The 26,248-nt window shown below is 43.8% G+C and overlaps 1 protein-coding gene across 2 annotated transcripts in view; it reads right to left on the bottom strand.

The window, feature by feature from the left end:
• SH3RF2 (SH3 domain containing ring finger 2) overlaps window positions 1-26,248 on the bottom strand; it is a 143,819-nt gene that overhangs the window by 55,937 nt on the left and 61,634 nt on the right. For both annotated transcript variants that reach the window (XM_060093574.1, XM_060093575.1), the window contains exons 4-5: window positions 22,649-22,744; window positions 15,919-16,239 (exon numbers count right to left, since the gene is read on the bottom strand). In XM_060093574.1, coding sequence (XP_059949557.1) covers window positions 15,919-16,239; window positions 22,649-22,744 — 417 coding nt within the window. The remainder of the gene's footprint in view (window positions 1-15,918; window positions 16,240-22,648; window positions 22,745-26,248) is intronic.

The raw sequence follows: 26,248 nt of genomic DNA, 5'->3' as shown, positions 1-26,248 counted from the left end.
TAATTTGCCCAAGGCCATAGAGCCAGCAAGTAAGCAGAGCTGGGGTTCAAACCTAAACATCCTGACTTGAGAGCCGACCCTCTCAGAACTCCCTACAGTATGCAAAGCAGTGTGTGCAGTTTGGAGGTTGGATCAAGAGGCTGTCAGGGCTGAAGGGTTCTCAGAGTGCAGGAGTCTGTGAGGGTTGGAGCCCTCAGACGAGTCCTCTCCCAATGTTTGTACCTTATTTTCTGGGCTGATCCAGGGCAAGTATGCCTGGTTTCTGGGAATCCTGCAAGGATGGCTGAGAAGAGATTTCCCAGTCCTTTCCCTCCCTGGGGTTTCATGGTGCACTTTCATGGCTTTCATAAGGCACCGGCAGCGGGATGTCAGGCCAGGCTTTGGCTCTGGGCAGAGGCTCAGCAAAGCCTAAGGTAGAGGAATGGCTGCATTTGGATGCAGCACTTGATGCTCAGATGGTCACTGGCCAAAACAGAGATGTTACCACACTCAGTGTCACTTTATCTCCATCATGAGCCAGATGGAATGGCTGTCCCTTATGCAATAGTCAAAGTTTTTTTTTTTTTTTTTTTTTTTTAGAGTTGTGGTCAGGGAACTGAGATTCTTATTAACTAACTATATATGAACCTTGAAAAATCTGAAGCCCACTCCCCTTGGCTTTAGAACTGTAGTATATGAGAGCTGCAAGGGACCTTAAAGATAGTCTAATTTAATCTCCTGAGCCTCTGAGAGGCGAAATGGCATGTTGAAGGTCACACGTGGGATTTGGTCGCAGAGTCAGGTCAGGTCCCCATTGGGAGAGGGGATCCTGTCTTGGTGGCTCTTTCAAGCGGTTGGTTTACATGATTTGTTTTCCAGACTATGTTTCACTCATTTTTGCCAAGTATTTATTGAGACTTCCATGTGCCTGGCTCTGTCCTCAGGGAGCTTATATTCTAGTGAGGGAACAGGCAAAACAATAAACATACACAAAACAAAAAACAAGGAAAGAGACTAAAAAATATGTGCTAGGAAGGAAACAGAATACCGGGAGGGGCTGGCTTTGGAGAGGGTGTTTTTGATTCCACGTCTTCCCACCTGGTTAGGATGACCGTGGCCATGAATGTCATCCAAATCAAAATGTTGCCCATCCCTTGCACTGGGAAAGTGTGACTTTGTGGGGATCTCAGCTTTTGGGGTAGGTCCTATTCCTGTGTGGTGCACAGAAGGGATGAGGCTGAGGATGCATCAGCTGAAGGCGTATCTTTTCCATACGTGGGGAGGCCACAGTAAGGGAGGCACAGCCATGCGGCCTCATGCCCAGGGGCGCAGGTGTTTTTGTCCTCTGACAGAAGCCCTAGACGCTAAAGCACTGAAGCATGGGCACACCCTCAGCAAGGGAGGGTGTTGATTAAGCACAAAATCCCCACAGCTGGCAGGGCATGAGCAAGCAAGGCAAAACGAGGGGATCAGCAAAGCTTGGTGGTGACACCCTTCATCTCCTTTACGTGGCATTTGTAGAGAGCCCATCTCCCACTTTCACGTGTATACTTATTTCTTTCTTCAGTTCCTCACTCTTACAAGCATTCCCTCACTCATCCATGTCTCCTGTCTTTCATCCAACCCCTAGATCACTTGATCATTCCTTCATTCAGCCATTTCTTCAGTCTCTTATTTGCGCTAATTGACTCAGACACATTGGTACGCTCACTGGGTTTCACTCACTTCCTCACTCAGACATCCACTAACATTTACGAAATATTTCCCCATGCCAGGCTCAACTAGGATTAACCCTGGAGGGGGTCAGGAGGCACCAGTTACCTTGCTGTTATGGAGTTTAGGGTAAGAAGGCAGCAGTTAGGTAAAGGCCAAAACAAGGTGCAAAGTGACAGCTGTGTACCCAGAGGCAGATAGGAATGTCTGTGGGGGCTCAGCTGGTGGCTCCCAGGCATCTGCTGCTGCCTCTTCCCTGCAGGGCTGCAAGTGGCCAGGAACACGCATCCTCACCAAGACATTAGGGACCTCAGATGTCGCTAGACCAGCAAGTATTTGCATTTTAAAGGAAGAGAGGGAGAGAGAGAGAAAGAGAGAACGAGCAAGGTTTCACCTAGGGGTTGGCAAACTTTTCCTGTAAAGGATCACACAGTAAATATTTTAGGCTTTGTGGCACATACAGTCTTTTTGAAAGTCCTCAGCTCTGCTGTATGGTGTGAAAACGGCCGTGGACAATACGGAAAGAATGAGTGTGTCCGTGTGCCAGCAAGACTTTATTTTTGGATGCTGAAAATGGAATTTTTACATGTCATGGAGTATTCTTCTTTTGATTCCCCCCTACCCTCCAACCAATTAGACCTGTAAAAACCTTCTTAGCTTTGTGCCATACAAAACGAGGCTGAGGGCCACATCTGGCTGGTGGGCTGTAGTTTGCCATTCCTGTTGTAGCACCTCCCCAGCAAATAAATGAATAGTGGATAATTTCCAGGTGCCAATAGCAGAAATAGTTTGCAGTGCATAGTCCTTCCCCTGGTGACTGCTTTCTCTATTTGCATAGAGAGGTGAGGCCCCAGCAAGGGCCTAATCCCAGGCATAGGGAATATGACTTTGAACATCAAGGGTAGACATTCTCCAATCTCATTCATGTCCTACCCACTTGAAAGGGATGCAAGAGAAGGATTAAAACTGTGAATGCTCTCTATGACCTGGTACATGCTGCTTCAAATATATTTAGGGTTGGTCTCCCTAGTGCTTGCCCAGAACTTGGCACATGACAGGGAATCACTAAATCTTTATTGAATGAATGGTTGGCTGGCACGTGGTGGGCACACTGTGTTTGTGAACAGGACCGTGAAGTCAAGGAGCCTTCCCTTATCAGTGCCAGCACAGATCAAGGTCAAGGCCAAGGCAGCAGGTGGAGCACAAGAGCTCAGTTAGGCAGCTTGAACTAAGCCCAGCAGGAGGGAAGGATCTGTTCCCATTTCTGACTCTACCCTCTCTGTCCTCAGGGTTGCCCTAGACTCAGCCATGAGAAAGCACGTTTCCCTAGCCGAAGTGTCTGGAAACAGACGAACTGGAGTTTGCAATGTTCTTTGCACATGTAAGCAGGTTTTATTATGCATCTAGTTGTGCAATTTTCCACCAGGGCTGGATTGTTTTGGAGTGGGAAGAGAGGGAGAAGGATGGATATTGCATCTTCCAAAGCTTGTGCTTTGAAAATACAGCATTCTTTTCTATGAAAAAAAAATGGCCCATTTCCTCAGAAGTTTCTCTTTCCTTTTCTTTTTTGAGAACATTATTAATCATCAAAAATAAAATTCCTCCAGCATTAACAAAGGGTTGTGATAGGGGCTTTTACCTTGTTTCTCCATGAGAACAATGTGTTAAGAACAGGCTCCTTGTGCCCTCTGTAGAAAGCCTCACCTATGGAGAAGACTTGATTTTCAGCTATGCCCCGAGAAAGCACGAAAGCAGCTAATTTGCTGAACAAACTGAGATGTACCCCTAGTCCAGTGTAGACCCCAGAAAACGCCAGCTAAGATGATACAGAATCACTGAATCTTGGATTATGGGTCTGTACAAGGATGGCAAACACCTGGCACACCTGCCTCCTTTTCCTATTCCTGGGCCCATGACAGACATTGCTAATCAATCCCATCATTCCTTCCCACTAAGCCTGGTTGCTGCCCTCGAATTGCTCTTAAACTCTCACTGTGAATGATCAAGTAGGCATATGAGAAGCCCTACTCCTGCCACCTGGGTGGGGAAAGAGCATGGGCTTGGAAGAGACTCAGACCTGGGTTCTGACCCAAATCCTGAAATGTACTTGCTGAGTAACACTGAGCTAGTTACTTAGCCTCTCTGGGTCACAGTTCCTCCATCTAACATGGAAATAATAACATCTATTCACAGTACTCACAGAGGCTGGTCTGTATGTAAGACCCTGGCACTGGGCCTGGCACCTGCTACCCACGCCACAAAATTAGCTCCTCTCCCTCTGAGCTGAGCAGAGTGGAAAGTGGACCTGTTCCAACAATCCAGTGAATATATAGGTCCCTTCAGCCTCTCCATCCCTGTGCACATGAGTCTGTTTGCACATTTCCAGTGATGGCACTGGTAAGTCTACCCGTCCCACCTACAGAAAGTTCCAGTTTTTCTCCAAAGCGCTTATATTCTTGGCATGTGTTTGGGAAGAAGGGTCTGATATTCAGAAAGGGCATTTGCCTTGCACAGACCTTATGTCAGCTGCCATTTATTCTACATGTATTGTACGCCAGGCCCTGTGCTATCTCCCGCACATAAGTGGTCCCCAGTTGGGGCTAATTTTGACTCTGGGGGACATTTGACAAGGTCTGAAGATATGTTTTGTTGCCACAACCAGGTGGTGGATGCTCCTGGCATCTAGTAGGTAGAGGCCAGGGATGCTGCTAAACACCCTACCGTGCATAAGACAGTATCCACAACAAAGAGTTATCTGGCCTCAAATGTCAGCAGTGCTGAGGTTGACAAATCCTTCTCTATGTGAATATCTCATTCACTTTCCTAACAGGTCTGTGTGAAAGGTGCTATTACTGAGTCCTTGCAAATGTGAGCCACATGGACAAGGTCCCTGTGCCATTAAGGAATGTCCATGTCTCCCTTCTCTATACTACCTTCCCTGTCCCTGACTGTTGCCCTGTACACCTCTTTTCTCTTTCTCTTGCCCTTCTAGTTTATTTTTCCTCTCCTATTTTTCCTTCATGCTGAATTCTGTGAGTGTGTGTGTGTGTATGTGTGTGTGTGTGTTAAGCGCCCCAGTGGCCTTGGGTATCAGTTACCCTTGCTCCTGGCTCCCAGGGCTAAAGAGTCTGTGTTAAAATGTCTGCGGTGCAGGCCAGGCCGCTCCCTTTTCAACCCTGGCAGGGCTGGGGCTCCTGAGTGGCTCACCTGCCAGGATTAACTGGGCAGAATGATGATGTAAAGTTTAACTTCTTGTTGAAGAAATGCTGAATCAAAGAAGCAAGCTGGGTTAATTACCGAACTTGATTTGGTCACCAGAAATAAGAAAGGTTTTTCCCCAGAGTACCTCAGGGAGCTTGGGCAGGGCGGGGATCTGTGCACTGCAGGCCTCATGGTGCTCCAGGAGCACTGCCGTTTTCTGGCGTTAACTTCAGTATAAAGTGAACTGGGCTGCTGGGGCTGAGGAGAGGGTCTCGCTTCACCTCCTTCTTTCCCCAGGCTAACTTCCTTTATCCTTCAGGTCTCTCTCTACCTGAAGGTCACTTCCTGCAGGTAGGCTTCCCTGACCACCCTCAGACTCTCTTCATTCCCCATCCTTCAACCTTACAGAACTTAGCACACTTACAATCTTGTATCAGGTATTTATAATACTTTGTTTAGTATTTGTCTTCCCTGCTGGTCTGGAGATTCCATGAGCTTAGGAATCTGTATTGCCTGTGCCTGGAGCATTGGGGGCACCCAACAACTCTTTGTTGGCTGCTTCACTGGTGGGCCATGAGGGGCTTGGGCAACTAGACCAGATGAGGATGTGGCTTACAGAAAAAGCTGAAAGGTGCCAAGAAAAGATGGTGGAAACACGGCCCTGCCTCAGTCTCCACCCTGGTCTCCTCCTTTGTCCAAAGTCTTTTTTCGTGGCTTCCCTCCTGCGGGTTCCCCTTGGGATTACAGCTCAGGGTCTGAGCTGAGCAAATACAGTTGCCCCAAGGGGCCGCAAGATACAAGCCCAAAGCCATACTCCTTCCCTACTTCCAGAATTGCCACTGCTTAACAAGGAAGCATGGGGACTTTTGGAAGCCTCTGCACCCCAGGCAGGCTCCGATGGAGCATCCTTCTGAAGCGTGCTGCTGGTGGACGGCATTCTTAGCAAGGCCTGTTTGCACAGGCCAGCTCTGGGGCATGGGCATGGGGGCAGGTCATAGCTTCCTGAGCCGACCCAACATTAATCATACAGTGAACATTTACTGGGCCATTTACCACTGCCAAACCCTGGCCATTATCTCATGTACATGCATCACCTCATTTTTATCCTCACAGCGATCTTAAGAGGTTTAAAAAAAAAATCACCACATCACTTCCATTTTACAGATGGAAGAACAGAGGTCCAGAGAGATTAAGTAACTTGCCCAATGTTATATTGCTCAGTAAGAGGCAGGGTGAGAGCTGGCTGACCCCAAAGCCCTTATTTTTATCTTCTTACTATACTGTTTCTCCCTAAAGTGCCAAGAAGCTCTTTGTTAAAAAGCTCCTAGAGGAGAACTCTACCTGACACCTACTGGGGCTGAGAAAGCTTTGCAGTAGCCAGAAAGGAAAGAGAACTCTTGTGTGAATGTGTGCTTGAGAAAAGACCAGAGGAATCACAACCAGGACCATCACTAACTAAATAATAGGAGCTGTTCTTCCTGGTGTCATTTGCCTTCAGAGTGTGCTATTCGCTAACTGAGCAACATAATACTCTGCCAGGTCTGTTTTATTACTCCACCTAGAAAATGAGAAAACTGGGACCTAGAGAGGCAAAATGCCTCCTCCCGGTCGTGCAGCTGATGAAGGGAGCATTCGGATAAGACTCTTAGGCCTAATTGGTGACATCATGGCACATCAGGTGGTGATGGCACCTGTCTTGTACTAATGATCACTCTTGCAGCCTGGGACCACATGGCTCACGGATGAGGCATTAACTGATGCAGTAAAAGGACTCTTAGTTTGGTCTTAAACCACATTTAATTTATTTGATTTTGGAGGAAGATGTTGACTCTGTTATGGAATTACCTTTTCCTGCCAATTTTCTCACATATAAAATGAGACAAGATCACCCCCATGTTGTCCAGGAGCTGTGAAAAATATACCTTAGGGAATTCAGATTGGAAGGGTCACCTGGATCTTGGAAGATGTCTGGCTCAATGCCTGGTTTAAGCCAGGGGTTCTCCTCAATCACACCAATGATGATATATTCTAAACACTCTGCTTGGAGGCAAGCAGGTAAGAGCAATGGCAGCAGCTTACTGAGTTATGGCTAATCCCTGAAAAGACCTCGCATGGAAGGACCTACCCATTTTGCAGATGAGGATGCTGAGGCTCAATGGGGTAAGGTAGTTAGTTCATTGTCACTTAGTTATTAGGTAGCAAAGCCGTGGCATGAAGCTTAGCCTGACTCAGAGCCCTTCTATTTATATTAAGCTGCCTTCCTCTACAGGGAAAGATAAAAACCACCCCAAAATCCAACAGCAGCATCCATAGGCTCCTTCAGCATTTTCAGTACTTAGTTTCTAACAATCTATGTGATGGGAGAGATTTCTCCCTGTTCCTCATGAAATCCTTCATGGGCTGATTTATGTTCCTTTCCTCTTCCAGACACAGAAACACAAAACCAGTCTATAAACCCACGTTTGGAAAAATAAAGTCGACTCCTATTCCCACAGCAACACTGAAGCCCTTTCTTCTCCAGGCTGAAGAAACCTGGTCTTTTCCTCCTGGTCTGAGCCCAGCTGTGGGAACCAGTCCTCAGGAGGGGCAGAAGGGAGAACACACGGCTGAAGGGGCCAGGATGAGGAGGCCGGCCTGAGGGCAGTGATAAGGATGTAAACAAGGAGACTGGCACAGGCAGGCAGGGGAGATTAGCCCAGCTGGCAGCGGCCAGTGGAAAAAGGAGTAGCAGTTCAGTGATGGCAAACATGCCAGGAGAGAAGGTGGTGAGAAATGAGTCCTGTCTTTGAACTAGGGAAATGCCCGGGAACAAACAAGGAAGAGAGAGAGAGAAACACAGGGCGGGTGGGGAGAGAATAAATATATAGTGGTTAAGACATGAACTTTGGATTCCCCAGTATATGCTGAGGGCCTATGATATGAAAGTTTGGAGATCATTGTGAAATAATTTAGTTAAAACTCACAGTATAAGATCTTACACATCATCAGCTCTTAGAAGGTAGTAGTCAATCTTACAGAAGCATTGCAGCTTAAAAAAATTCAGGAGGGGGACTTCCCTGGTGGCACAGTGGTTAAAACTCCATGCCCCCAGTGCAGGGGGCCTGGGTTCGATCCCGGGCCAGAGAACTCGATCCCACATGCATGCAGCAACTAAGAGTTCGCATGCCACAACTAAGGAGCCCGCAAGCTGCAACTAAAGGAGCCAGCCTGCCACAACTAAGACCTGATACAACCAACCAAATAAATAAATATTAAAAAAAAAGTTCAGGAGGGATGACAGATTTGGAATGTCACCATTTTGCCGCCCCGAATAAATGGTCATGAATGGTTCCTCATGAATGGTAGAGAGGAATGTGTTAACATTGCATAGGCTCAACCAGTACAACCCAGAATGTGCAGAATGTGGAAAATTCAACAGGAGAAATGACTTGGCTTTTTTTTTTACATGTCCATGGCAAAGGACGAGAGACAGAGAGACAGAGAGAGAGAGAGAGAGTCAGAGACAGAGACAGAGAGACAGAGAGACAGAGAAAGCAAAAGCAAGAGGACCTGTAGAATAAAAGAAATCTAATAGACATATCAACCCAATGCAAGGTGTTTACCTCATTTAGATGGCATTTAAACAAAACATCTTGTAAAAAACTTATAAGGCAAATATGGACATTTGAACACTGAACATTTAATGTTTTTAAGAAATTATTTTCCATTTTCTAGTGTGTGATAATGGGATCACTCTTACGTTAAACTCTTGGAAGAAAATACTCCCTGAAATTTTTAAAGAGATACTGAGATGTGTATGGATGAAATGATATTATGTCTGAGCTTCGCTTTAAAATAACTCAATTAGGAGCAGGTTCATGGGCGGGGGTATAACTGAAATAAGATAGGCCTGTGAGTGGATAATTGCTGAGACTGGGTGATATGTACAGGAGGGTTCACTGTGTTCTTCTCTTAACTTTTATATGTGTTTGAAATTTTCTGTTACAAAAAAGTTCAAAAAACCTGGAGGAGAGTGATTGAAGAGAAATCTAGCAACTGACTACTAAGAAATTTTGACTGCTAACATTTTTAATAATAACAAAACTAATAAAAATGGGAGCCAAGCACTTTACACCCACTTTACATCTTTGATATTCCTGACAGCCTTGTGAGGTAGGGGTTATTCCTGCTTTTTTCTAAACAGTAGAACAGTTTATCACCAGAAACAGAATAAGCCAGAAGACAAGTAAACATCTGTACAGTGATGAAAAAGATGGAAACTGAAGCTTAGAGTGGCTACGGACTTGTCAGAAGTCTCACTGCTGAGATGGGGGAGAGGTGTCTGGGCCTAAGGCTGGAGTGGTTTCCCCTGGACATAACACTGCTTCTCTAGGTGGCTCCTGACAGCTCTTTACCCAGGGGATCTGGCAGAGCAGAGTGCAGCAGAGGCCCTCTGGTTCTACCCTGTGTCTTTTTTTTTGCTTTCAGATGTCTGCCAGGGAACTCCTGCTAAGGCATTAACTGATAATGTATGAGAACAGTCTAAGGGGCTGTCTCCACCCAAGGGGTACGTTCTCGAAAATTTAATAAACATATTTCAAGCACCTGTTAGGCCCCATAGAGGGTACTTTGGGGCAGATAATGATGACATGGAACAGAACAGTTTGAGGGGACAGGTGTTCATTTAGTGGAGCCTCCCCACTTTTCACTCACGACTCTTTGGGGCCAATCCGGCCAGTTCAAGAGAGCTCTGACAGCTTCACTTGTGAGCAGGGGTTTGTTGCGTGAAAATTGTAAAGATAAAAATTTATATTGGAAGATAATCAAAATAAGAATATAAGCATAGGGGAAGTTTATGTCTGTAAATTACCTTAGAAGGAGGATTAGCTAAGAATCTTAAACATACATTAGCACTGACACTGTGTCCAAAGGAAAAAAAATTATCTTACTATTCAGTAAAAACCATCTCTCATGGCCGTCCTGAGTACTGTAAAGTTGGGTTGGGAGATTTCTATGAAAGATGAAGACAAAGGGACACAGGAGATCTGGACTTATAGTTGAAGCTCCTAGAAATTACTTTCTTCAGAATATTTTGAATATTGGATCGAAAGGAGAGTCAGCTTTACAGACCTCAGGATTCCCTAAGGCACATGACAGCTCATCTTCCCAGGAGCCCAGGAAAGATGCTTGGACTTGCCATTATCATCCTGGGATGGGATGAAGGAGGCCTGGGGGAGGTAATCACATCATAAGGAATGATTTCAGTGACCTGTCTTTCCCCTCTCTATCTTACTTCTTTTATTTTCTGGGTAATCAGAAGAGGGGAAAGGGATTGGTAGCTATTTAAGTAAATCAGAGGCCTCTGTCTTTGTTTTTGATTCTTGAGGCAAAATATGTTATTAGAAAACTTTATTGGGGCTTTGGAAAGTCAACAGCAACATGAATGAATAAAACACCATCCCTGCCCCTAACGAGTTTTCAATCTAGTAAGCCTGGTGATAAGATACATATGGGATGCTTATAGTACTAAGAACACAAGTGTAAACAATGTGATGTGAACACAGGGGAAAGATACTAATTCTGCAGAAGAGGGGTGGCAGAAGTTTCCTTGAAGAAATGGTATGCGTACAGGGCTTGGGGTATGGATGTGACTGTGACAGGCAAATGAACCAAAAATAAATTCCAGGAGGAACAGCATTTATTTATTCCACAAACATTTGTTCATTGCCCAGAGTAATGCAGGCACTATGCCGGGTACACGGACAAAAAGCCAAGAGGTGGTCTAGTATTCACTATGCTTACAAATGTTGAGTAGGTCACTGCAACTTGTGTGTGTGCCTCTCGGGGGGGACATGGGGGGAGGCTGGAAGGCTACCATCAGATCAGGGAGGGTTTAGAATGCCTTCACTCATTTAGGAGAGAAGGCACAGGTCTGGCCTCAAATCCTGGGTCTGTTTCTAGCTTTCAGACTTTGGGCAAGTTATCTAATTTTTCTGTCCCAAACCTTTTCTGTTTGGTAAAATGGGCAAATGAACACCTACTCTGAAGGGTTGTGAGAATAGTCATAATGTCTGTAAATCATCTCATATTGATAGTTTCTGACTTTTAGTGGGCACTTAGTTAATGGCAGGTATTGCCGCTTCTGAAGACTGTAGGGAACCATTGGTGGTCTGGGGAGGAGAAGCAGACAAGCGGATTTGGGTTTTCAAGAGTATGGAGGCTATGATTGGGAGAATGAGTAGGGGTGAGGGGGTCGGTAGGATGAGGGGTTGAGATTGAGCAAGGTCCTGGGAGACCAGGAAGAGGCTGAAGCAGTGACGGGGACCAAAACTAAGGCAGTAGGATGGAATGAATAGAAACAATTGCAATTTAGGTGGCAAGCTGAGCTTGCTGACGAACTGGATGTAGAAGGTGAGGGAAAGAGAGAACTCTGGAATGACGAAAGGCTTTCTATATAGCTGCATTGCAGTTGCACTCACCTGGGCCTGTGATACAGGGGAAGGGGCGGGTTGAAGGAGGGGGCTGGAGGGATTGGCAGTAGCCAGAGGGGGAAGGGAGGAAGAGGCTGAGTTCCCTGGGCAGGGAGGGTGCGTAGACTGGGGGAGCAGAATGTCTTAGGAAGGCTAGAGTTACAGAAAACAAGAGCACCTCATGGTGCTGTGAGAGGGAAGATGGGACAAACCGACTCCACATCCTGAAGAAGTCAGTTTTGGAATCTCCAGGGTGGGCCTGGCACTGTGGCTTCCCTTAAGAGGCATTACTGATGGATTTCTTTCTAACTCGTGTCCCATGCAGTTGACTTTCCTTCTCCTTCGAAGGCATCGCCGTCCTCAGTGCAGACCTAGAGATAATCTCCAGGACTCGCCCAAAGGCCAACTACATTGGTTCCAATCCCCCTTCTTAACCTCCTCCAGTGCCGTTTCCCACGGAACCTACTCAGAGTCTTCAGGTCTAATCCTGAATTATTTTCAAGCACAATTGTGTTTAATCCAAAGTTCACCTTTAAGGTCACTTCCTGACGTTCCAGCCAGATGTGTCAGGTGGTTTCCCAAGGGTGGGAGGACACAATGACAACAGGAAAACAGAATTCCTTGCTTCAGCTTCTCTCTGTGAGAAGATAGGAACTGCTACCCTTTGGTGTTTAAGAGGTGAAGGATAATCCACCTCTTCATTGTTTCTTTAGAGGTGTTTTCAGAAAACCTACTCCTTGCTCCTCCAAGCCCCCTCTGTTTAGTTGGTGGGGACTTAACATTCTTTAAAGAGGCTCTTCCCTAAAAAATTTTCCTGGACTTTTTACACATCAGTCACAGAAGGACCAATGTTCAAATATTCAAATATCCCTCTCTCAGGGAACAGGACTGAAGCTAACAAATGCCCTCTCCTCTGCTTCCATAGCACTTCCTACACGTTCTAATTATGCATGTATTTACTCTGGATTGGTGCTTTCTAAACTGCATTGCGTCCCATCTTCATGGTTTTTGCCAAATCCACATACCACTTGTACCTTTATTAACTCACTGTTCTTTAAAAAAAAAGCTTTAACATTTTAATAAAGTATTAAAAATTTTTCAGGGCCTCCCTGGTGGCGCAGTGGTTGGGAGTCCGCCTGCCGATGCAGGGGACGCGGGTTCGTGCCCCGATCCCGGAGGATCCCACATGCCGCGGAGCGGCTGGGCCCGCGAGCCATGGCCGCGGGGCCTGTGTGTCCGGAGCCTGTGCTCCGCAACGGGAGAGGCCACAGCAGTGAGAGGCCCGCGTACAGCAAAAAAAAAAAAAAAAAAAAAAAAAAAAAAAAAAAAAAAAAAATTTTCATAGACTTCTGTGAACAAGAACTGGTATCACTTGTAAGATATGGAGGATAACCATCCGACAACATGATAAAAACATACAGTGTTATGAAATTCAGAGATGGGCAATTGCTTGCCCAAAGCTCTGAGCCTGATGCCTCGTTCTCTCTTCCTGACAGAAGGAGATTAGCAAAACCTGATAGAGGATGTTGAAGACAGACTAGCACCAAACTAAGACTTTCTGATATCACCAAGAGGCTTGGGGAAAGTTGGAAAGGAAGTAACTTTCTCTGTCGACAGTTCTGTGTTGTAAAATTCCAAGTATCTTCACCACCTAAGTCAGTGTGGGTGCCATCAGGGTACTCATCTCATTTTAGGAAGCTCTAACTCCACTATAGTCAGTCATTTATTTTCTGTATCCCTGCTAGACTGTGAGTTCCTTGGGGGCAAAAGCTTATTCCTGGTGCCTTCAGTACCGTGCACAATGCTTGGACACGGTAGTTCATAAAGGAACAAAGTGATAGTAAATGAAAACCTTCTTGAGGTGCAGAAGACTTAGGATAAATTCTTTACTGAGGGGTGGGCAGGGAAGAGAATGCTGGAAGGCCTTGGAGTCAAGTGAAGATGTGCAAGAAAAGGGAGGCTACAGACATTCAAGATAAACTACATTGATGTAACGGTGTTGCCTGATGACGTCTCTGTTAATGGCGAAGCATAGTGACAGGAGCTTATGGGCCAGAATCACATAATTCTACGGTCAAAACAGACTCTCACTGTTCACTAATTATAGGAACTTTGGCCAAACCATTTTTCTTTGGGGGTCTTAATTACGGCACTGTAAAGTGGTGAGAGTACCTCAACTACAAAGGCTCTTACCATATTTTAGGATAGAGCATAGGACTCAGGACACTGGCAACAAGGAAAGAATTTCTTCCTCCCTGCCTTCCTCCCTCCCTTCCTTCCTTCCTTTTCTACCTATCAATTCTTTTACTTTCAATAAATGTTTGAGATTATTATTGCTGTTCTTGATGTTTTGGTAGTAGAATCCCCAGGACTCAGTCTGGTAATTAGTACATTGTAAGCACTCAACAGATGTCTACTGGTGGAAAGAATTACACTTACCTGTGATCTTTCTATAGGAAACAATTCCTCCTCCAGTCTTCCCTGTCTATGTATACGTCACCACCATCTGCCCAGATGTTTAAGCCAAATGTCTTGATTCCTTGATTTACTGAGCACCTACTAGGGACTATGTACTATGAAAGGTGCTGGGATGGGGAAGGAGGGGGAGTTTGATAAGCTAGACCCAACCACAGCTCTCAAGGAGAGAAAAAGGAAGCAGGAGATCTTGTCATTTGCTCAACTTTCCACTCATCTTTAGATGTAGCTCATAAGTGGGGCATTTTAAGAGTGTGCTTTTGACAACATCTGGGCAAACATGTAGAAATACTTATAATCCACCACCATGTGAATTGAGAAAAGGCTATCAGTACTGTGCAGTGGTTCCCTGGGGATAGGACATGCCAATGCCACACTTTGGAATTCTCACCATTTGTGAACATTAGGAAGGAATACTACTTGTTTTGAATCCTACTAGGATTCTCTGCTTTGGTCCAGCCTCTCTGTTGATGAGGTAAATGACCAGGGATAAGAATGAAAAAGGCACAGGGAAAGTGACTCTTGGTTAAATCCTTTGGGAAGCCAACTTATAGCTGAGTGAGCTAGCCTAGATCTACTGAGTGTGGGCTGTACTTCGTATACCTATGTCTATATATTTAGAAAGAATGGTTTCAGAAAAATTCTGCTAGTCTTTCACTTAACTGTGAGTCACTAGGCTCCCATGTTGGAGCATGTATGTGTGTGTATGTGTGTGTACGGGGTGTAGAACTTGGGGCACAAAGTGTGTATGTACTTGTAAAAAAGTGTTTGGAGTGTGTGTGTGTAGGAAGGGAAGGGAATTTCACAGTTTTTTAATGCAAGGAGAGTGTATAGGGAGGGGAGAGTGTAATTGTGTGTGAGTGTGTATGTAGTGCAAGTGGCGGGCAGAATGACATCAACAGCCAGCCTCCTAGAGATGCAGACAGTGGTATAAGGTCTGAAGTGCTGTAGCAGGTGATTGTTTTCCTTTTAGACCAGCACACAGGTCTTTGAGGAACCCTTGACTTTCTCCTCCTCCTTGTCTTGTTAAAAAGGGATTAGAGTCCAATTAAGTCATTTAATCCCAAGGTAGAGATTCATGTTTAAAAACAAGATTTACAGCTTAATAAAAATTACATCAGTGCAAGTTGAGGTTTGTCTTTTCAAGTTGTCACCTGCATGGTTCCAAAGAGTGTTTATAGCAGAATACCTGACGTGCAATTCTTAATGACTTTGCCTTGTACCTCTGGTCCTTCATCTTTTAAAGCATCCTTCAACCTAAATAGCCTCATGCTGTTAGAAGTAGTTCTGCTTCTGGATTGCCAGGACTGCCCCTTGGCTTATCTCCCTTCAGTTGGCAACTCAGTGGCCAGGCTTAATAATAACAGTAGTTGTATTAATAACAATAGTATTAAGAGCTAATGCTTATTGGGTACTCAGTATGTGCCAGGCATTGTGCTAAGCACTTTACATACATTATCTCATTAAATGCTCCATATGAAAACCACCAGGGCTGGCTTCAAGGATGTGTGACATGTGTAGTCACACAGGGGTCTGTGCTCAGAAGGGCCCTTCACTCGGTCTGATACTCTGCCGTTGCCATCTTGAAATTCTTAATCATTTTTGACGTGCATTTTCATTTTTCACTGAGCCTTGCAAAGTATATAGCTAGTCCTGAAAACACCCAATAACCCATAGTCTTCTTCTTTCTTTTTCTTCCCTTCCACATGATGCCTGATACATTACTGGAGGATGGAACAGTGAATGTTAAACTGTGATCCCGGAAAACAGATGTCATTACCTCCTTGGAGGGAAGTTCTCTAAGGGACAGGAACCATGCCATGGCTCTTAGCAAGGGAAAGCAAACCCCCCTCCTCTAAACCTCAGTTTTCTCATCTGTAAAATGGCGGTAACAACAACAATAATAATAACACCTAGCTCACAGGCTGTTTCAAGAATGAAATGAGATCATGTATAGACACCTCTGACACATAATGACATTAGTTGTTATTAATGCATTATAGGGGCTTAGCAGGTACTAAAGGTCCAATATTGCTTGTGACACAGTGTGGGTCACTTGCCCAACTCCAAGGTACCCTTATCCCAGGGGTTTGTTCCCTACCTGCCCCACAGGGCTGGGAGGAGCATCCGCTTTCTCCATGTGCTGGGTGATCACAGAGGGGTTGCTGGAGCTGATGAGCACTGGGGTGCTGATCTCCACCATATGGCGCCCCGAGGGAGAGTGCACCATCCTGTTGAGGGTGTTCAAGGCTGTCATGATGGAGAACTGCCCGGGCCCCTTCCTCCTGGACCCCGGGCCCCTTCGGAGTGTGGGTGCATTGGTCGCCTTGCTTCTGGAGGATGACACCAGGGACATGCCTTTTGTGTGGGATGACTGACGGCCTTTGTTCTTCTCTAGGAGGTATCTTGCAGTGAGGTTTGGCTGAAAAGACAAAAGGTCTGATGAGAATTTAGTCATCCTGATCTCGTGTGAGTGGCTGTGTCTTACCCAGGCTAGTCTGAAGTCGGCTCAGATGCCACCGCCTCAGTTGTCATTCCTTGGTCAGCTTCCATCTGTTATCAGTATATCCCAATTCCTTTACTATATCAATCAATTCTCACAACTCTCCTGCAATGTAGGTATGACTCTTATTGAGGTCTGAAGAATTTAAAACAAGCCATGATACTCTGCTCTGATTTTTCCACCTCTCTCAGCATCATCCCAGCCTCCTTTACCTGGGGGACCCTTCCCTCTTCCTCTAGCCACCCCTGAATCCCTCCCTCCACCCTTGACTTGGCTGTTTGCCCTTCTCGGTGTTCCTGCAGCCCCCATGCTTTCCCACTCCACACGGTAATCATTTATCTTCCTTTCCTCCGCTGGACTGTTAGCTACCTGAGGGCAGAGACCTTATACACGTGTCCTCTGCTGTATCCCCGAGTGGGTGCTCAGTGAGTGTTTGTGCAATAATGAGTGGATGAAGTTGCTCAAGTGTTTAACCAGAATGTAAATCCATTCAGGACCCTGGATCACCTAAGGCTAAGACCACCTTTTACTACTTCCTTTAAATACTTTTACCTCATCACCATCCTCTCTTGTTCTATACCTCTTATCGTCAGTGGTGTGCTGGTACATCAGAAAAACAAACAAAACAAACAAACAAATGACCCCCCTCACCCCGATCTGTAGAGTTTACCAATCACTGTGGTGTAAAGATCTACCAATGGTTTAACAACTGGCTAGCAAGATTCCTGCAAACCTAACACCCAGCCCTTGCCATCTAGCTCCAGCCAGCTCTAGCACCACCACTGACTGTATTGTATTTTGAGTATCCTGCCCACCAAGGGCCCTGTGAGTTCGTGTCCTTCAGAAATCGGAAATATGCTGACAAAAGGGATTGTGTGAATAAACTTTCCAGGACAGTTACTTAAATTTCCATCATGATGATTGTCACCAGTTGCCCTCTAAAAGCATGTGTCTCATTCTAATTTAGAGGTTCACCTATAGAGGTAAAAGGGAGTTTGCTCCTTTAAGAACTTTTTCTTCATTTAAGAACTTTTTAATAACCATGTGAGGATGATTAAGATGATTAATATAGTTGAGATAGAAAATTTTAAAAAAGATATAGTTCCTGCCACCAGAAGCTTGTAATATTGTGAAAAGAAACCATCAAGTAGGGGAAGGGGCATTATTATGCCCACTTTAAAGACAAGAGAGGTGAAGGGGTGACGTACATGGCAGAGCCAGCATGTAAACAACCAAACAAGAAAAGACCAGGTGGTAATAAATGCTCTCATGTGTCAGAGGGTGACTGTGGGAGGCAGCTACTTTAGATTGGTGGGGGGCTGTCAAGGAAGACCTGCTGAGAAGGTGACATTCAAGCTGAGACACAGATGCCAAGAAGGAACCAGCCATGTGAAGATAGGCATGAGAACATGCCAGGAGAGGGATTGCAAGCTAGTGGAAAGATCCCGAAGAGGGAGAAAGCTCAGCCTGTTTGAGAAAAAGATGTGAAAGAACCAGAAAGAAGGATGGACCAGAGTGAGTGAGGAACAGGTGGTCAAGAGGAGACCATGGAGGCAGGCAGGATCCGGATCACATAAGACTGGGAGGCTCTGAGTTTATTGAGTGTAATAGGAAGCCTTTGGCAGGATTTAGGTGGAAGGGTGACATGATCTGATGTTTGCTTTTATTTAGAAGCTCATGCTACGGTTTGGCAGTTTCCTACTTAGCGTCTGACCCAGCAATCCCACTCCTAGGTAATTACCCAAGAGAAATGAAAACTCAGGCTTACTCAAAAATTGGTATGCACATGTTTATAGCTGCTTTAGTGATAGCTGCCAGACAATTGGAAACAATCACAATGTCTTTCAATTGGCGAATGGATGACAGACTCCGGCACATCTGGATCGTGGACTATGACTCAACAAAGAAAAGGCACGAGCTACCAATACACCCAACAACATGGATGAACCTCAAAGGCATTATGCTAAGTGAAGGGAGCCAGACTCCAAAGGCTACATTCTATATGATTCCATTTCTGTGACATTCTGGAAAAGGAAAACTGCAGGAGCAGAAAACAGATCAGTGGGTGCCAGGGGTTGCAGTCAGGGAAGGAGCGGACTTCCAAGAGGCAGCCTGCCCTCGTGTTTTTTGGCAGGTGTTGGAACTATTTTATATCTTGATGGTAGTGTGGTTATACTGTATGCAGTTATCAGAATGCAGAGACACCAAAAAGAACAAATTTTACTGTATGTAAATAAAAATAAATACATAAAAACCTCATTCTGGCTGCTATTCAGAAGTGCCAGACCGGAAGGAGGGAGATCAACTGGGAAATTACTGAAATTATTTAGGGCGCTTCTGACGGAAGCCTGGACCATGTCTCATATTCCCCCAGAGCACCCATCCCTCCATTGTTCACCCAGTAAGACGATAATACCTGCTCTCTGAGTTGAATGAGTAAAGTTCTTTCTGGTCTTTCATAGCCACGATGAAATAAGTTAATTTTTTTCTGCCTTCACCTAATTGTTCTGCCCCCAGGTGAGCAATACCGTGAGTGTTTCCGTCAGCAACACAGACAAAGAGCCCCATGTGACTCTAGGTCTTCCCTGTCCTCTGCCAGGGTGATTAATAGCTCAGCCGGGGAAGGACTGCAGGGCTCTTCAATTTGCACCCACTCATTTGAAACAATATCCTTGAGGTCCACTGGGCTGAGCGAGGTTCATATAACCCAGGCACGCCCCGCTGGAGAAGTCCTGACAAGAACGGGCATAAGCTCCGCGTTTGTTTTACCACCTTTTACCCAGATGCAATTCAATAAGTCAAACGATACATTAACAAGAAAAATCCTGTTTATGCCAAAAAGCCCACCTCACTCTCAGAAGAAAGCTCTCCTTCCTTCCAATTGCTTTGCATGGCGCTGGTATTTCAAAACTTATTTAAAGGGTTCTCAGCAAGTGCTGGTCTTAATGAAATGACTGGAATCAAATTTTAAGTACTGCTTTAAAAAGCTCAATTTAGATTTCAAGTAATTTTTGAAAACCAGGTTCCCAGATTAGAGCAACCACTTGATTATCGTTTCCCCTCCTAGCAATTAGGAGAACAGGACCCTAGTTTGATGATGACTGTGAGGGTTCTTGTAATCACTAATTTTAGAGGTGGAGTAGTGGGGAGAGTATCCAAATGAATACTCATTAAATGTAGAAGTTTTGGAAAAAAAGGATATCAGAAATGGGTAATGAAATCAGTGATGCCTTTTTTCCCCAGACCTATGAAGAAGCTTCTTGAAATAATACAGGGGACCATGCAAGCTCTAATCTGCAAAAATTTAAGCACCTCCTATGTATCCAACTAGGATTAGTTGTAGCTCATCTCTGTCCTTGGAGACTTAACGGTATCTCCCAAACATCGTAATTGTTCCTCTTCAGCATATGTTGCTTGATCCAGCAAATGGCTCTACCACTGACCTAGACACACAAATCCGAAAATAGGGTGTGATCCTTGACCATTTCCTCACCCCTATCCCCCGCTCCTGTGGATCTACCTCCTAAAAGGTCCTGGAATCTGTCCAGTTGTTTCCAATCTACTAGTCAAAGCTACAATCATTTTCTAACTGAGCCATGTAGTAGCCTCCTAATTGATCTTTCTCCTTTTTTTAAATCCCTCCTCCTCAAATTATTCTTCCTACTGCATCCAGAGCAATCTTTAAGAAACCCAAATCTGACGGAGTCACTGCCTTACTTTAAATTTTTCAGTGGTGTCTTCTGACTTCTGGGTCAAGTCCAAACTTCTTATGATATGGCAGAGGTGATGATGCTCAGCAAATATTCCAAGTAGTCCCCTATACTTCTCAGCTGATTTCAAGCCAGGTGGGACTATGTGACTGGTTCAGGCCAATGGACTATGAGTGGGAGTGACAAATGTCACAGAGCTGAGGCCTTTGCTGATACACACCTCACTCCTCTTTACTCTTCCCCGCCATGAAACCTAGGAAGTCCATGTGTTCCAGATGGCGCGGCTACAAAATGGCCCAGCCTCATCATTCTGGGTTCCTCAGTGACTGTGTGAACACAGCCTCTCACCATTCTGTGCTGAACATGTAATATGGATTCGAAATAACTTTTTCTTTGTGAAGCCACTGAGATACAGGGGTTGTTTATTACCATAGCATAACCTAGCTCATCCTGACTAATGCAGGAAGGTTTACAAAGTCTCCTGTGGTCTGTGTCCCATTTGCTTCCCTGGCTTCTTTTTTTTTTGTCTCTCTCTTACTCTCTAAGCTCCAGCTCTAGTATTCTTTGGTCTTTGGAGGCACCACACTTCCTCATCCTGCAGGACTTTTGCACATGTTACCTCCATTCCCTAAAACACTCTTCCCGCCATGCTTGCTCCTCATCATTTGTCAGATCTTGGCTTACAAGGCATTTGCCGACACCCTACCCAGGTAAGCTGAACATCATACTCTCCTCCCCCCAATAGTTCCCTCTCCTTCACTCTTTGCATCATTCATAACACTTATAATTATTTATTCATGTCTGCCCCTACAATCCTTGAAAGTAGGGACTCATATCTGTCTTGTATCACTGGAACTTAGCACAGGACCTGACATGGCAGGCACTCAATGAAAAATAAGTTGAATGATTGAATATATATTTAGGACAGGGTCACGTTGAAAGGTATGTTCTCTGAATTTTTTTCCTGGTCAGTCGGACCACCTCCCAAATATTTTTTTCATTCATTCACTTGTGAAGCTAATTTTTTTTATGAAGTACCTGCTCTGTGTTGGGCTAGCCTGTGAAGTACAAGCCACACACCGATCGGGTGTTCTGAGAAGAAAGAGACAACTGAGTATTCAACTAGTTGCTGGAATTTTATGGAAAAAGAAGATTTCTAGCTGAGCCTCATAAAATGAGTGAAGTTGAACATGTAGAGAGAATTGGGTGGCTGTACCTGGAAGGGGCTTCAACAAGAGAAAAAGCACGATCATTTAGTGGAGAGAGTAGGAAGACCAGCCTCTCTGGACCATTCCTCTTCCCCTCCCTTCCATTTTTCATTCCTTCCATACAGATTGAGATGAGAGGGTGAGGGAACTTTGACAGCTGGGCAGTGTTCTGGGCACACCACTCACTTCAGAATCCACTTCGGCTCTTACGAATGGTAGAACTAGTCCCTTCTTTGCAACTCTGCCTCTGTTCTGTTTCATCCCACCCTCCTAGAGGGCAGGGAGCATACTTTCTACTTCTTTTATAGCTCAGCACTGCTCGCTTTTAATGCTTTATGCCTGGTAAGCACCCAATAAGTGCAGTTAAACAATGAAAACTCTCTTTTAAATTTGTAATGACCTGCTTCAAGCTGGGGTGAGACTGATGGCTAGAGAGGTTAGGGGCTATAGGTTATATTACTATACTGGAGAAATAGGTAGATAGCCTAGCATGTGTTCTTTCTTTTTTTTTCAAAGTAGATTTTAAAAAACAATAGAAGTAATATGTGCTCATTTCTGAAGATTTACAAAATACAAGTCAGCAGAAGAACATGAAAATTATCTAGAATCTCACCATCTGGTGATCACCACTGTTAATATCTTGGTACATAGTCTTCTAGCCCTTTATCCATTTATATATACACATATGTATTTACAAAGCTAGTTTCAAGCAGTTAATTTTTTTAATTGTGGTAAAAAATACATAACAAAATTTACTATAATAACCATCTTTAAGTATAGAGTTCAGTAGTGTTAATTTTATCCACATTGTAATAGAACTCCAGAACTTCATCTTCTAAATCTGAAACTTTATACTCATTAAACTTTATTTTACTTAACAATAAATCACAAACATATTTCCATAATACCAGATACTCCATGATATTGAGTATTCTCCTTTAACATTATTTTTAATGGGTATATATTTTTCCATCACCATAATTTTAAAAAACTAAATCCTTATTGTTGAGTTTTAGATTATTTCTGGTTTTTCACCACTATGCACAATGCTACAATGAACATTTTCGCACATTTTGTACACATATCTTTGCATATTTGTTTTAATATTTCCTTATAGTGAACTCTCAGGCGTGGAATTAATGACTCAAAGGAGATGTACATTTTCAACATCCTTGGTAGGAGTTTGAGTCTGGAAACGAGAGAGGGCACCAACTTGTACTCCTATCAGCAGAATGAAAAGGCCCATTTCCCCACACTCTTGCCAGAAATGGGTATTATCATCTAGCATCTTTTCTTTCAAGACTTTAGTTAGTTCTGAAATAAGCCTCATATCAAATAGGAATTACTCACTGTAGCACATGTATAATTCTGAGTAAGCTCGAGTCAGATGTAGACTTGATAGTCACGTACCTCTACAAACAAGATTGGGAAGATGCCGACTTTATCTCCTAACTTGCCTTCTGCCCAGTTCTCATCCACTCGGCTGATCACAGTGATGATATCATCCTGAAAGAGAGAAAGTCTCCTGGTTAGCATTTACTGTCAGTTTTCAGGTGCTGAAAGCCTTCAGTGGAGATCAGCTTGGAGTCTCAAATGGTGTAAGGGGCAAGGAATGTAACTCGTTCACAATTTATTTACAAAATCTTCCACTAAAATAATTTTTCTCCATAAAGAGCAGATTTGGGTCACCAAGACCAAAAGAGGAGTAGAAATAATTTGGAGCATCAAAGAAATCCAATAGGAAAACTTGGAAATGTCTCTAATTTTCCATCACCAGCAGAATCTGGGCTTTTCATTTAAATTAATCTGATGGGGCTTCCCTGGTGGCGCAGTGGTTGGGAGTCCGCCTGCCGATGCAGGGGACACGGGTTCGTGCCCCGGTCTGGGAAGATCCCACATGCTGCGGAGAAGCTGGGACCGTGAGCCATGGCCGCTGAGCCTGCGCGCCCGGAGCCTGTGCTCCACAACAGGAGAGGCCACAACAGTGAGAGGCCCGCGTACCACAAATAAATAAATAAATTAATTAATTAATTAATTAATCTGGTGGAGAAACCAAGATGGAAGAGGTAGGGAGATAGAATTTTGGCTTAGCAAAAGGAAGAATGAATTGCATTCTGATTTTGAACACTTTTCTGTGTTCAAAAAATTTTTTTAAATAAATTTATTTATTTATTTGGCTGCGTGGGGTCTTTGTTGATGCACATGGGCTTTCTCTAGTTGCTGCGAGCGGGGGCTACTCTTGGTTGCTGTGTGCAGGCTTCTCAGGGCTTCTCATTGCGGTGGCTTCTTTTGTTGCAGAGCATGTGCTCTAGGTGCATGAGCTTCAGTAGTTGTGGCTCGTGGGTCTAGATCGCAGGCTCAGTAGTTGTGGTGCACGGGCTTAGATGCTCCACGGCAGGTGGGATCTTCCCGGACCAGGGCTCGACCCGTGTCCCCTGCAATGGCAGGCGGACTCTTAACCACTGCACCACCAGGGAAGTCCCCCTATTTAATTTTTAATGTAGCAAACATAAAGTGGCTTTTTATTTGAATGTTTCTTATTACCAAAGGTTGTATGGAAATTTGTAGAAACATTTGGAAACACAGATAAGCAAAACAAAGAAAGAATTCTATCACAATATAGATACAACCACTGTTAACATCTTGGTTGACACATTTTTTCCCAGATTCTTTTCTATGAGGATAAAATATATGTACATAGAGACACACTGATTTTTAAAAACTTTTCAGAAAATGTACATAGGCGTACAATAAAGTACAAATATTTTAGATGTAAAGCTTGATGAATTTTTTAAATTGAATATATCCACAAAACTCCAACCCAGAGTAAGAGATATAAAATACTTCCAGCACCAAGATGGCTCTTTCATACTCTTTCCTGTCACATAGCAAGAGGTAACCACTACTCTGACTCCTAGCAAATACATTCATTTGGCTTATTTTGTATTTCTTACAAATGAAGTCATATAGGATACATTGAATTTTCACTTACTATCACATCAGGAATACCTTTCCATGTCCGTATCTGTTATCAATCTAAATCTGAATATTCATCCACTGATCTCTCTGATCTTCTGATCTATGCCCCTTAGTAATATAGACGAATCCAAATCTAAATCCATTACTGCATTATACCCTTTCTTATATTTCTCTGTCCTTATTACAACCTGTAATTACATATTTATAGGTTATGATTTCTTTAATGCCTGTACACCCCATCAGACCATAAACTTCATGTGTGCAGGGCCTGTATCTGTTTTGTTCATTTTTGTCCCTGGGACCTTATATAGCGGCTCCCCTATAGCAGTCAACCAATCATTCCTTTATTAAATTTTTTAAATTGAGGTATAGTTGATGTACAATATTATATTAGTTTCAGGTGTACAACATAGTGATTCACAGTTTTTAAACAATCAATATTTCTTGAATGCATGCATGCATGAATGAATAAATCCATGTGTGAATAAACTGGAAAATTTACTGAGATAGAAAATACTAGGAATAAAAGCTTCTGGAGAGAAGATCTTGAGTTTTTTTGGACATGCTGAGTTTAGGAAGACCATGAGATATCCTAGTGTAGTCTTGGCCTTCAATAGGCTTCCAGAAGGGATCGAATCCTCTCTTCTGGGTCCGCTGTCCTAATTTCCCATTTATGTGTCTGTTCCTTCCACTAGACTGCTGGCTCCATGAAGACAGGGACAATGACTCATCACTTTATCTCCAGTGGACAGCTTGGCACATGGATGGATTCAATGAATGAACAAGCAGGTGGGTAAGTGTCCCAGTTTGCAAATTCCCAGAAAAGGGCAAAAAAGCAGGTACTGCTTCCTGCCTATGTCTTCCTCCAGCTGTGTCCCTAGAGCTTAGTGTCTAATGCCTGGTACAAAGTAAATACTCAATAAACGCTTGTGGAATTGAACTGCCCTTCTCCAGCTGTAGTCAAAGTATAAAATTTACAGGTCAGCTACAGAATGACATTCCTTAGGGGACTCACTCTGAGGTGCTAAGACAATAACAAAGATCAGTATTTCAAAATATGGAGGACAGTGGGGTTATCTAGTTTGAGTGAATCTTAAGTAAATCTCATTTCCAGTAGCGATGGAATAAAAATGTTTTACAAAACAAAAGACCTTTCCTGAGCTACTGTAGCAGTGCCACTTGTACTTGTATTTGATCTACTTATCATAAGTAGCAAAGAATGAAAATACCCCAACTTTGGTTTCTAAGAGAGAATTCAAATGTTTATGGAATAATAAGTACTGAATACAGTGATTTAAAGTACAGTCGACCCTCCACGTCTGCGGCTTCTGCATCTTCAGGAACCAATGTGTCCTAGAACTAATCCCCCTCAGATACCAAGGGATGGTTGTAGTCTAGACTTTAGTAGACTTGTCCTTACTTGCAAATGCTGAAGAATCATCCAAAAAAAAAGAGAGGGAAAAAACCTTAGGGTAACTAATGTGTTTGGAAAATATATCTTGTAAGAGGTGATTTATGTGTAAAGATATAATTATGTTATTGTGTTGTTTGGAGTGTTTTGAATGCAATGTTTACAAACAAAATAGAGTGTTGTAAACGAGTAGTACTAGGTGATCAGAACTTGGTCAGCGAGAATACCCCTGCAGATACACAATGAAAAGGTAAGATCTGTAGTTCTACACAGCACGCTGTTAAACTGTGTCTGTAATCTTCTGCCCAAGTGTCTGTTTCTCTCACTACTCTGCCTGAGGGTATGTGCTGTGACTTGTTCATACTGTCTCCCCAGTATCTGCAAAGAACAGGTGTTCAAAAGTGATTGTAGAATGAATGAATGAGTGTGCAGATACTTAGTTTTGCAGTTGCAATAGAAAAGGTTTGAGGATTCCCATCAAACTCCTATTAGATTTCTCTGGTGACTTTACTACCATATGTTGGAATTATACATACATATTACATATATAGGCACACATTTATGGATAAAATATAATTTAAAACAATCAGCAAATATTAAACAAACAACTCGAGGTTCTG

Source organism: Mesoplodon densirostris, chromosome 3 (genome assembly GCF_025265405.1).
Source record: "Mesoplodon densirostris isolate mMesDen1 chromosome 3, mMesDen1 primary haplotype, whole genome shotgun sequence".
Taxonomy (NCBI): Eukaryota; Metazoa; Chordata; class Mammalia; order Artiodactyla; family Ziphiidae; genus Mesoplodon; species Mesoplodon densirostris.
Note: the sequence above shows the minus strand (reverse complement) of the source record. Positions and strands in the feature narration are given on the sequence as shown.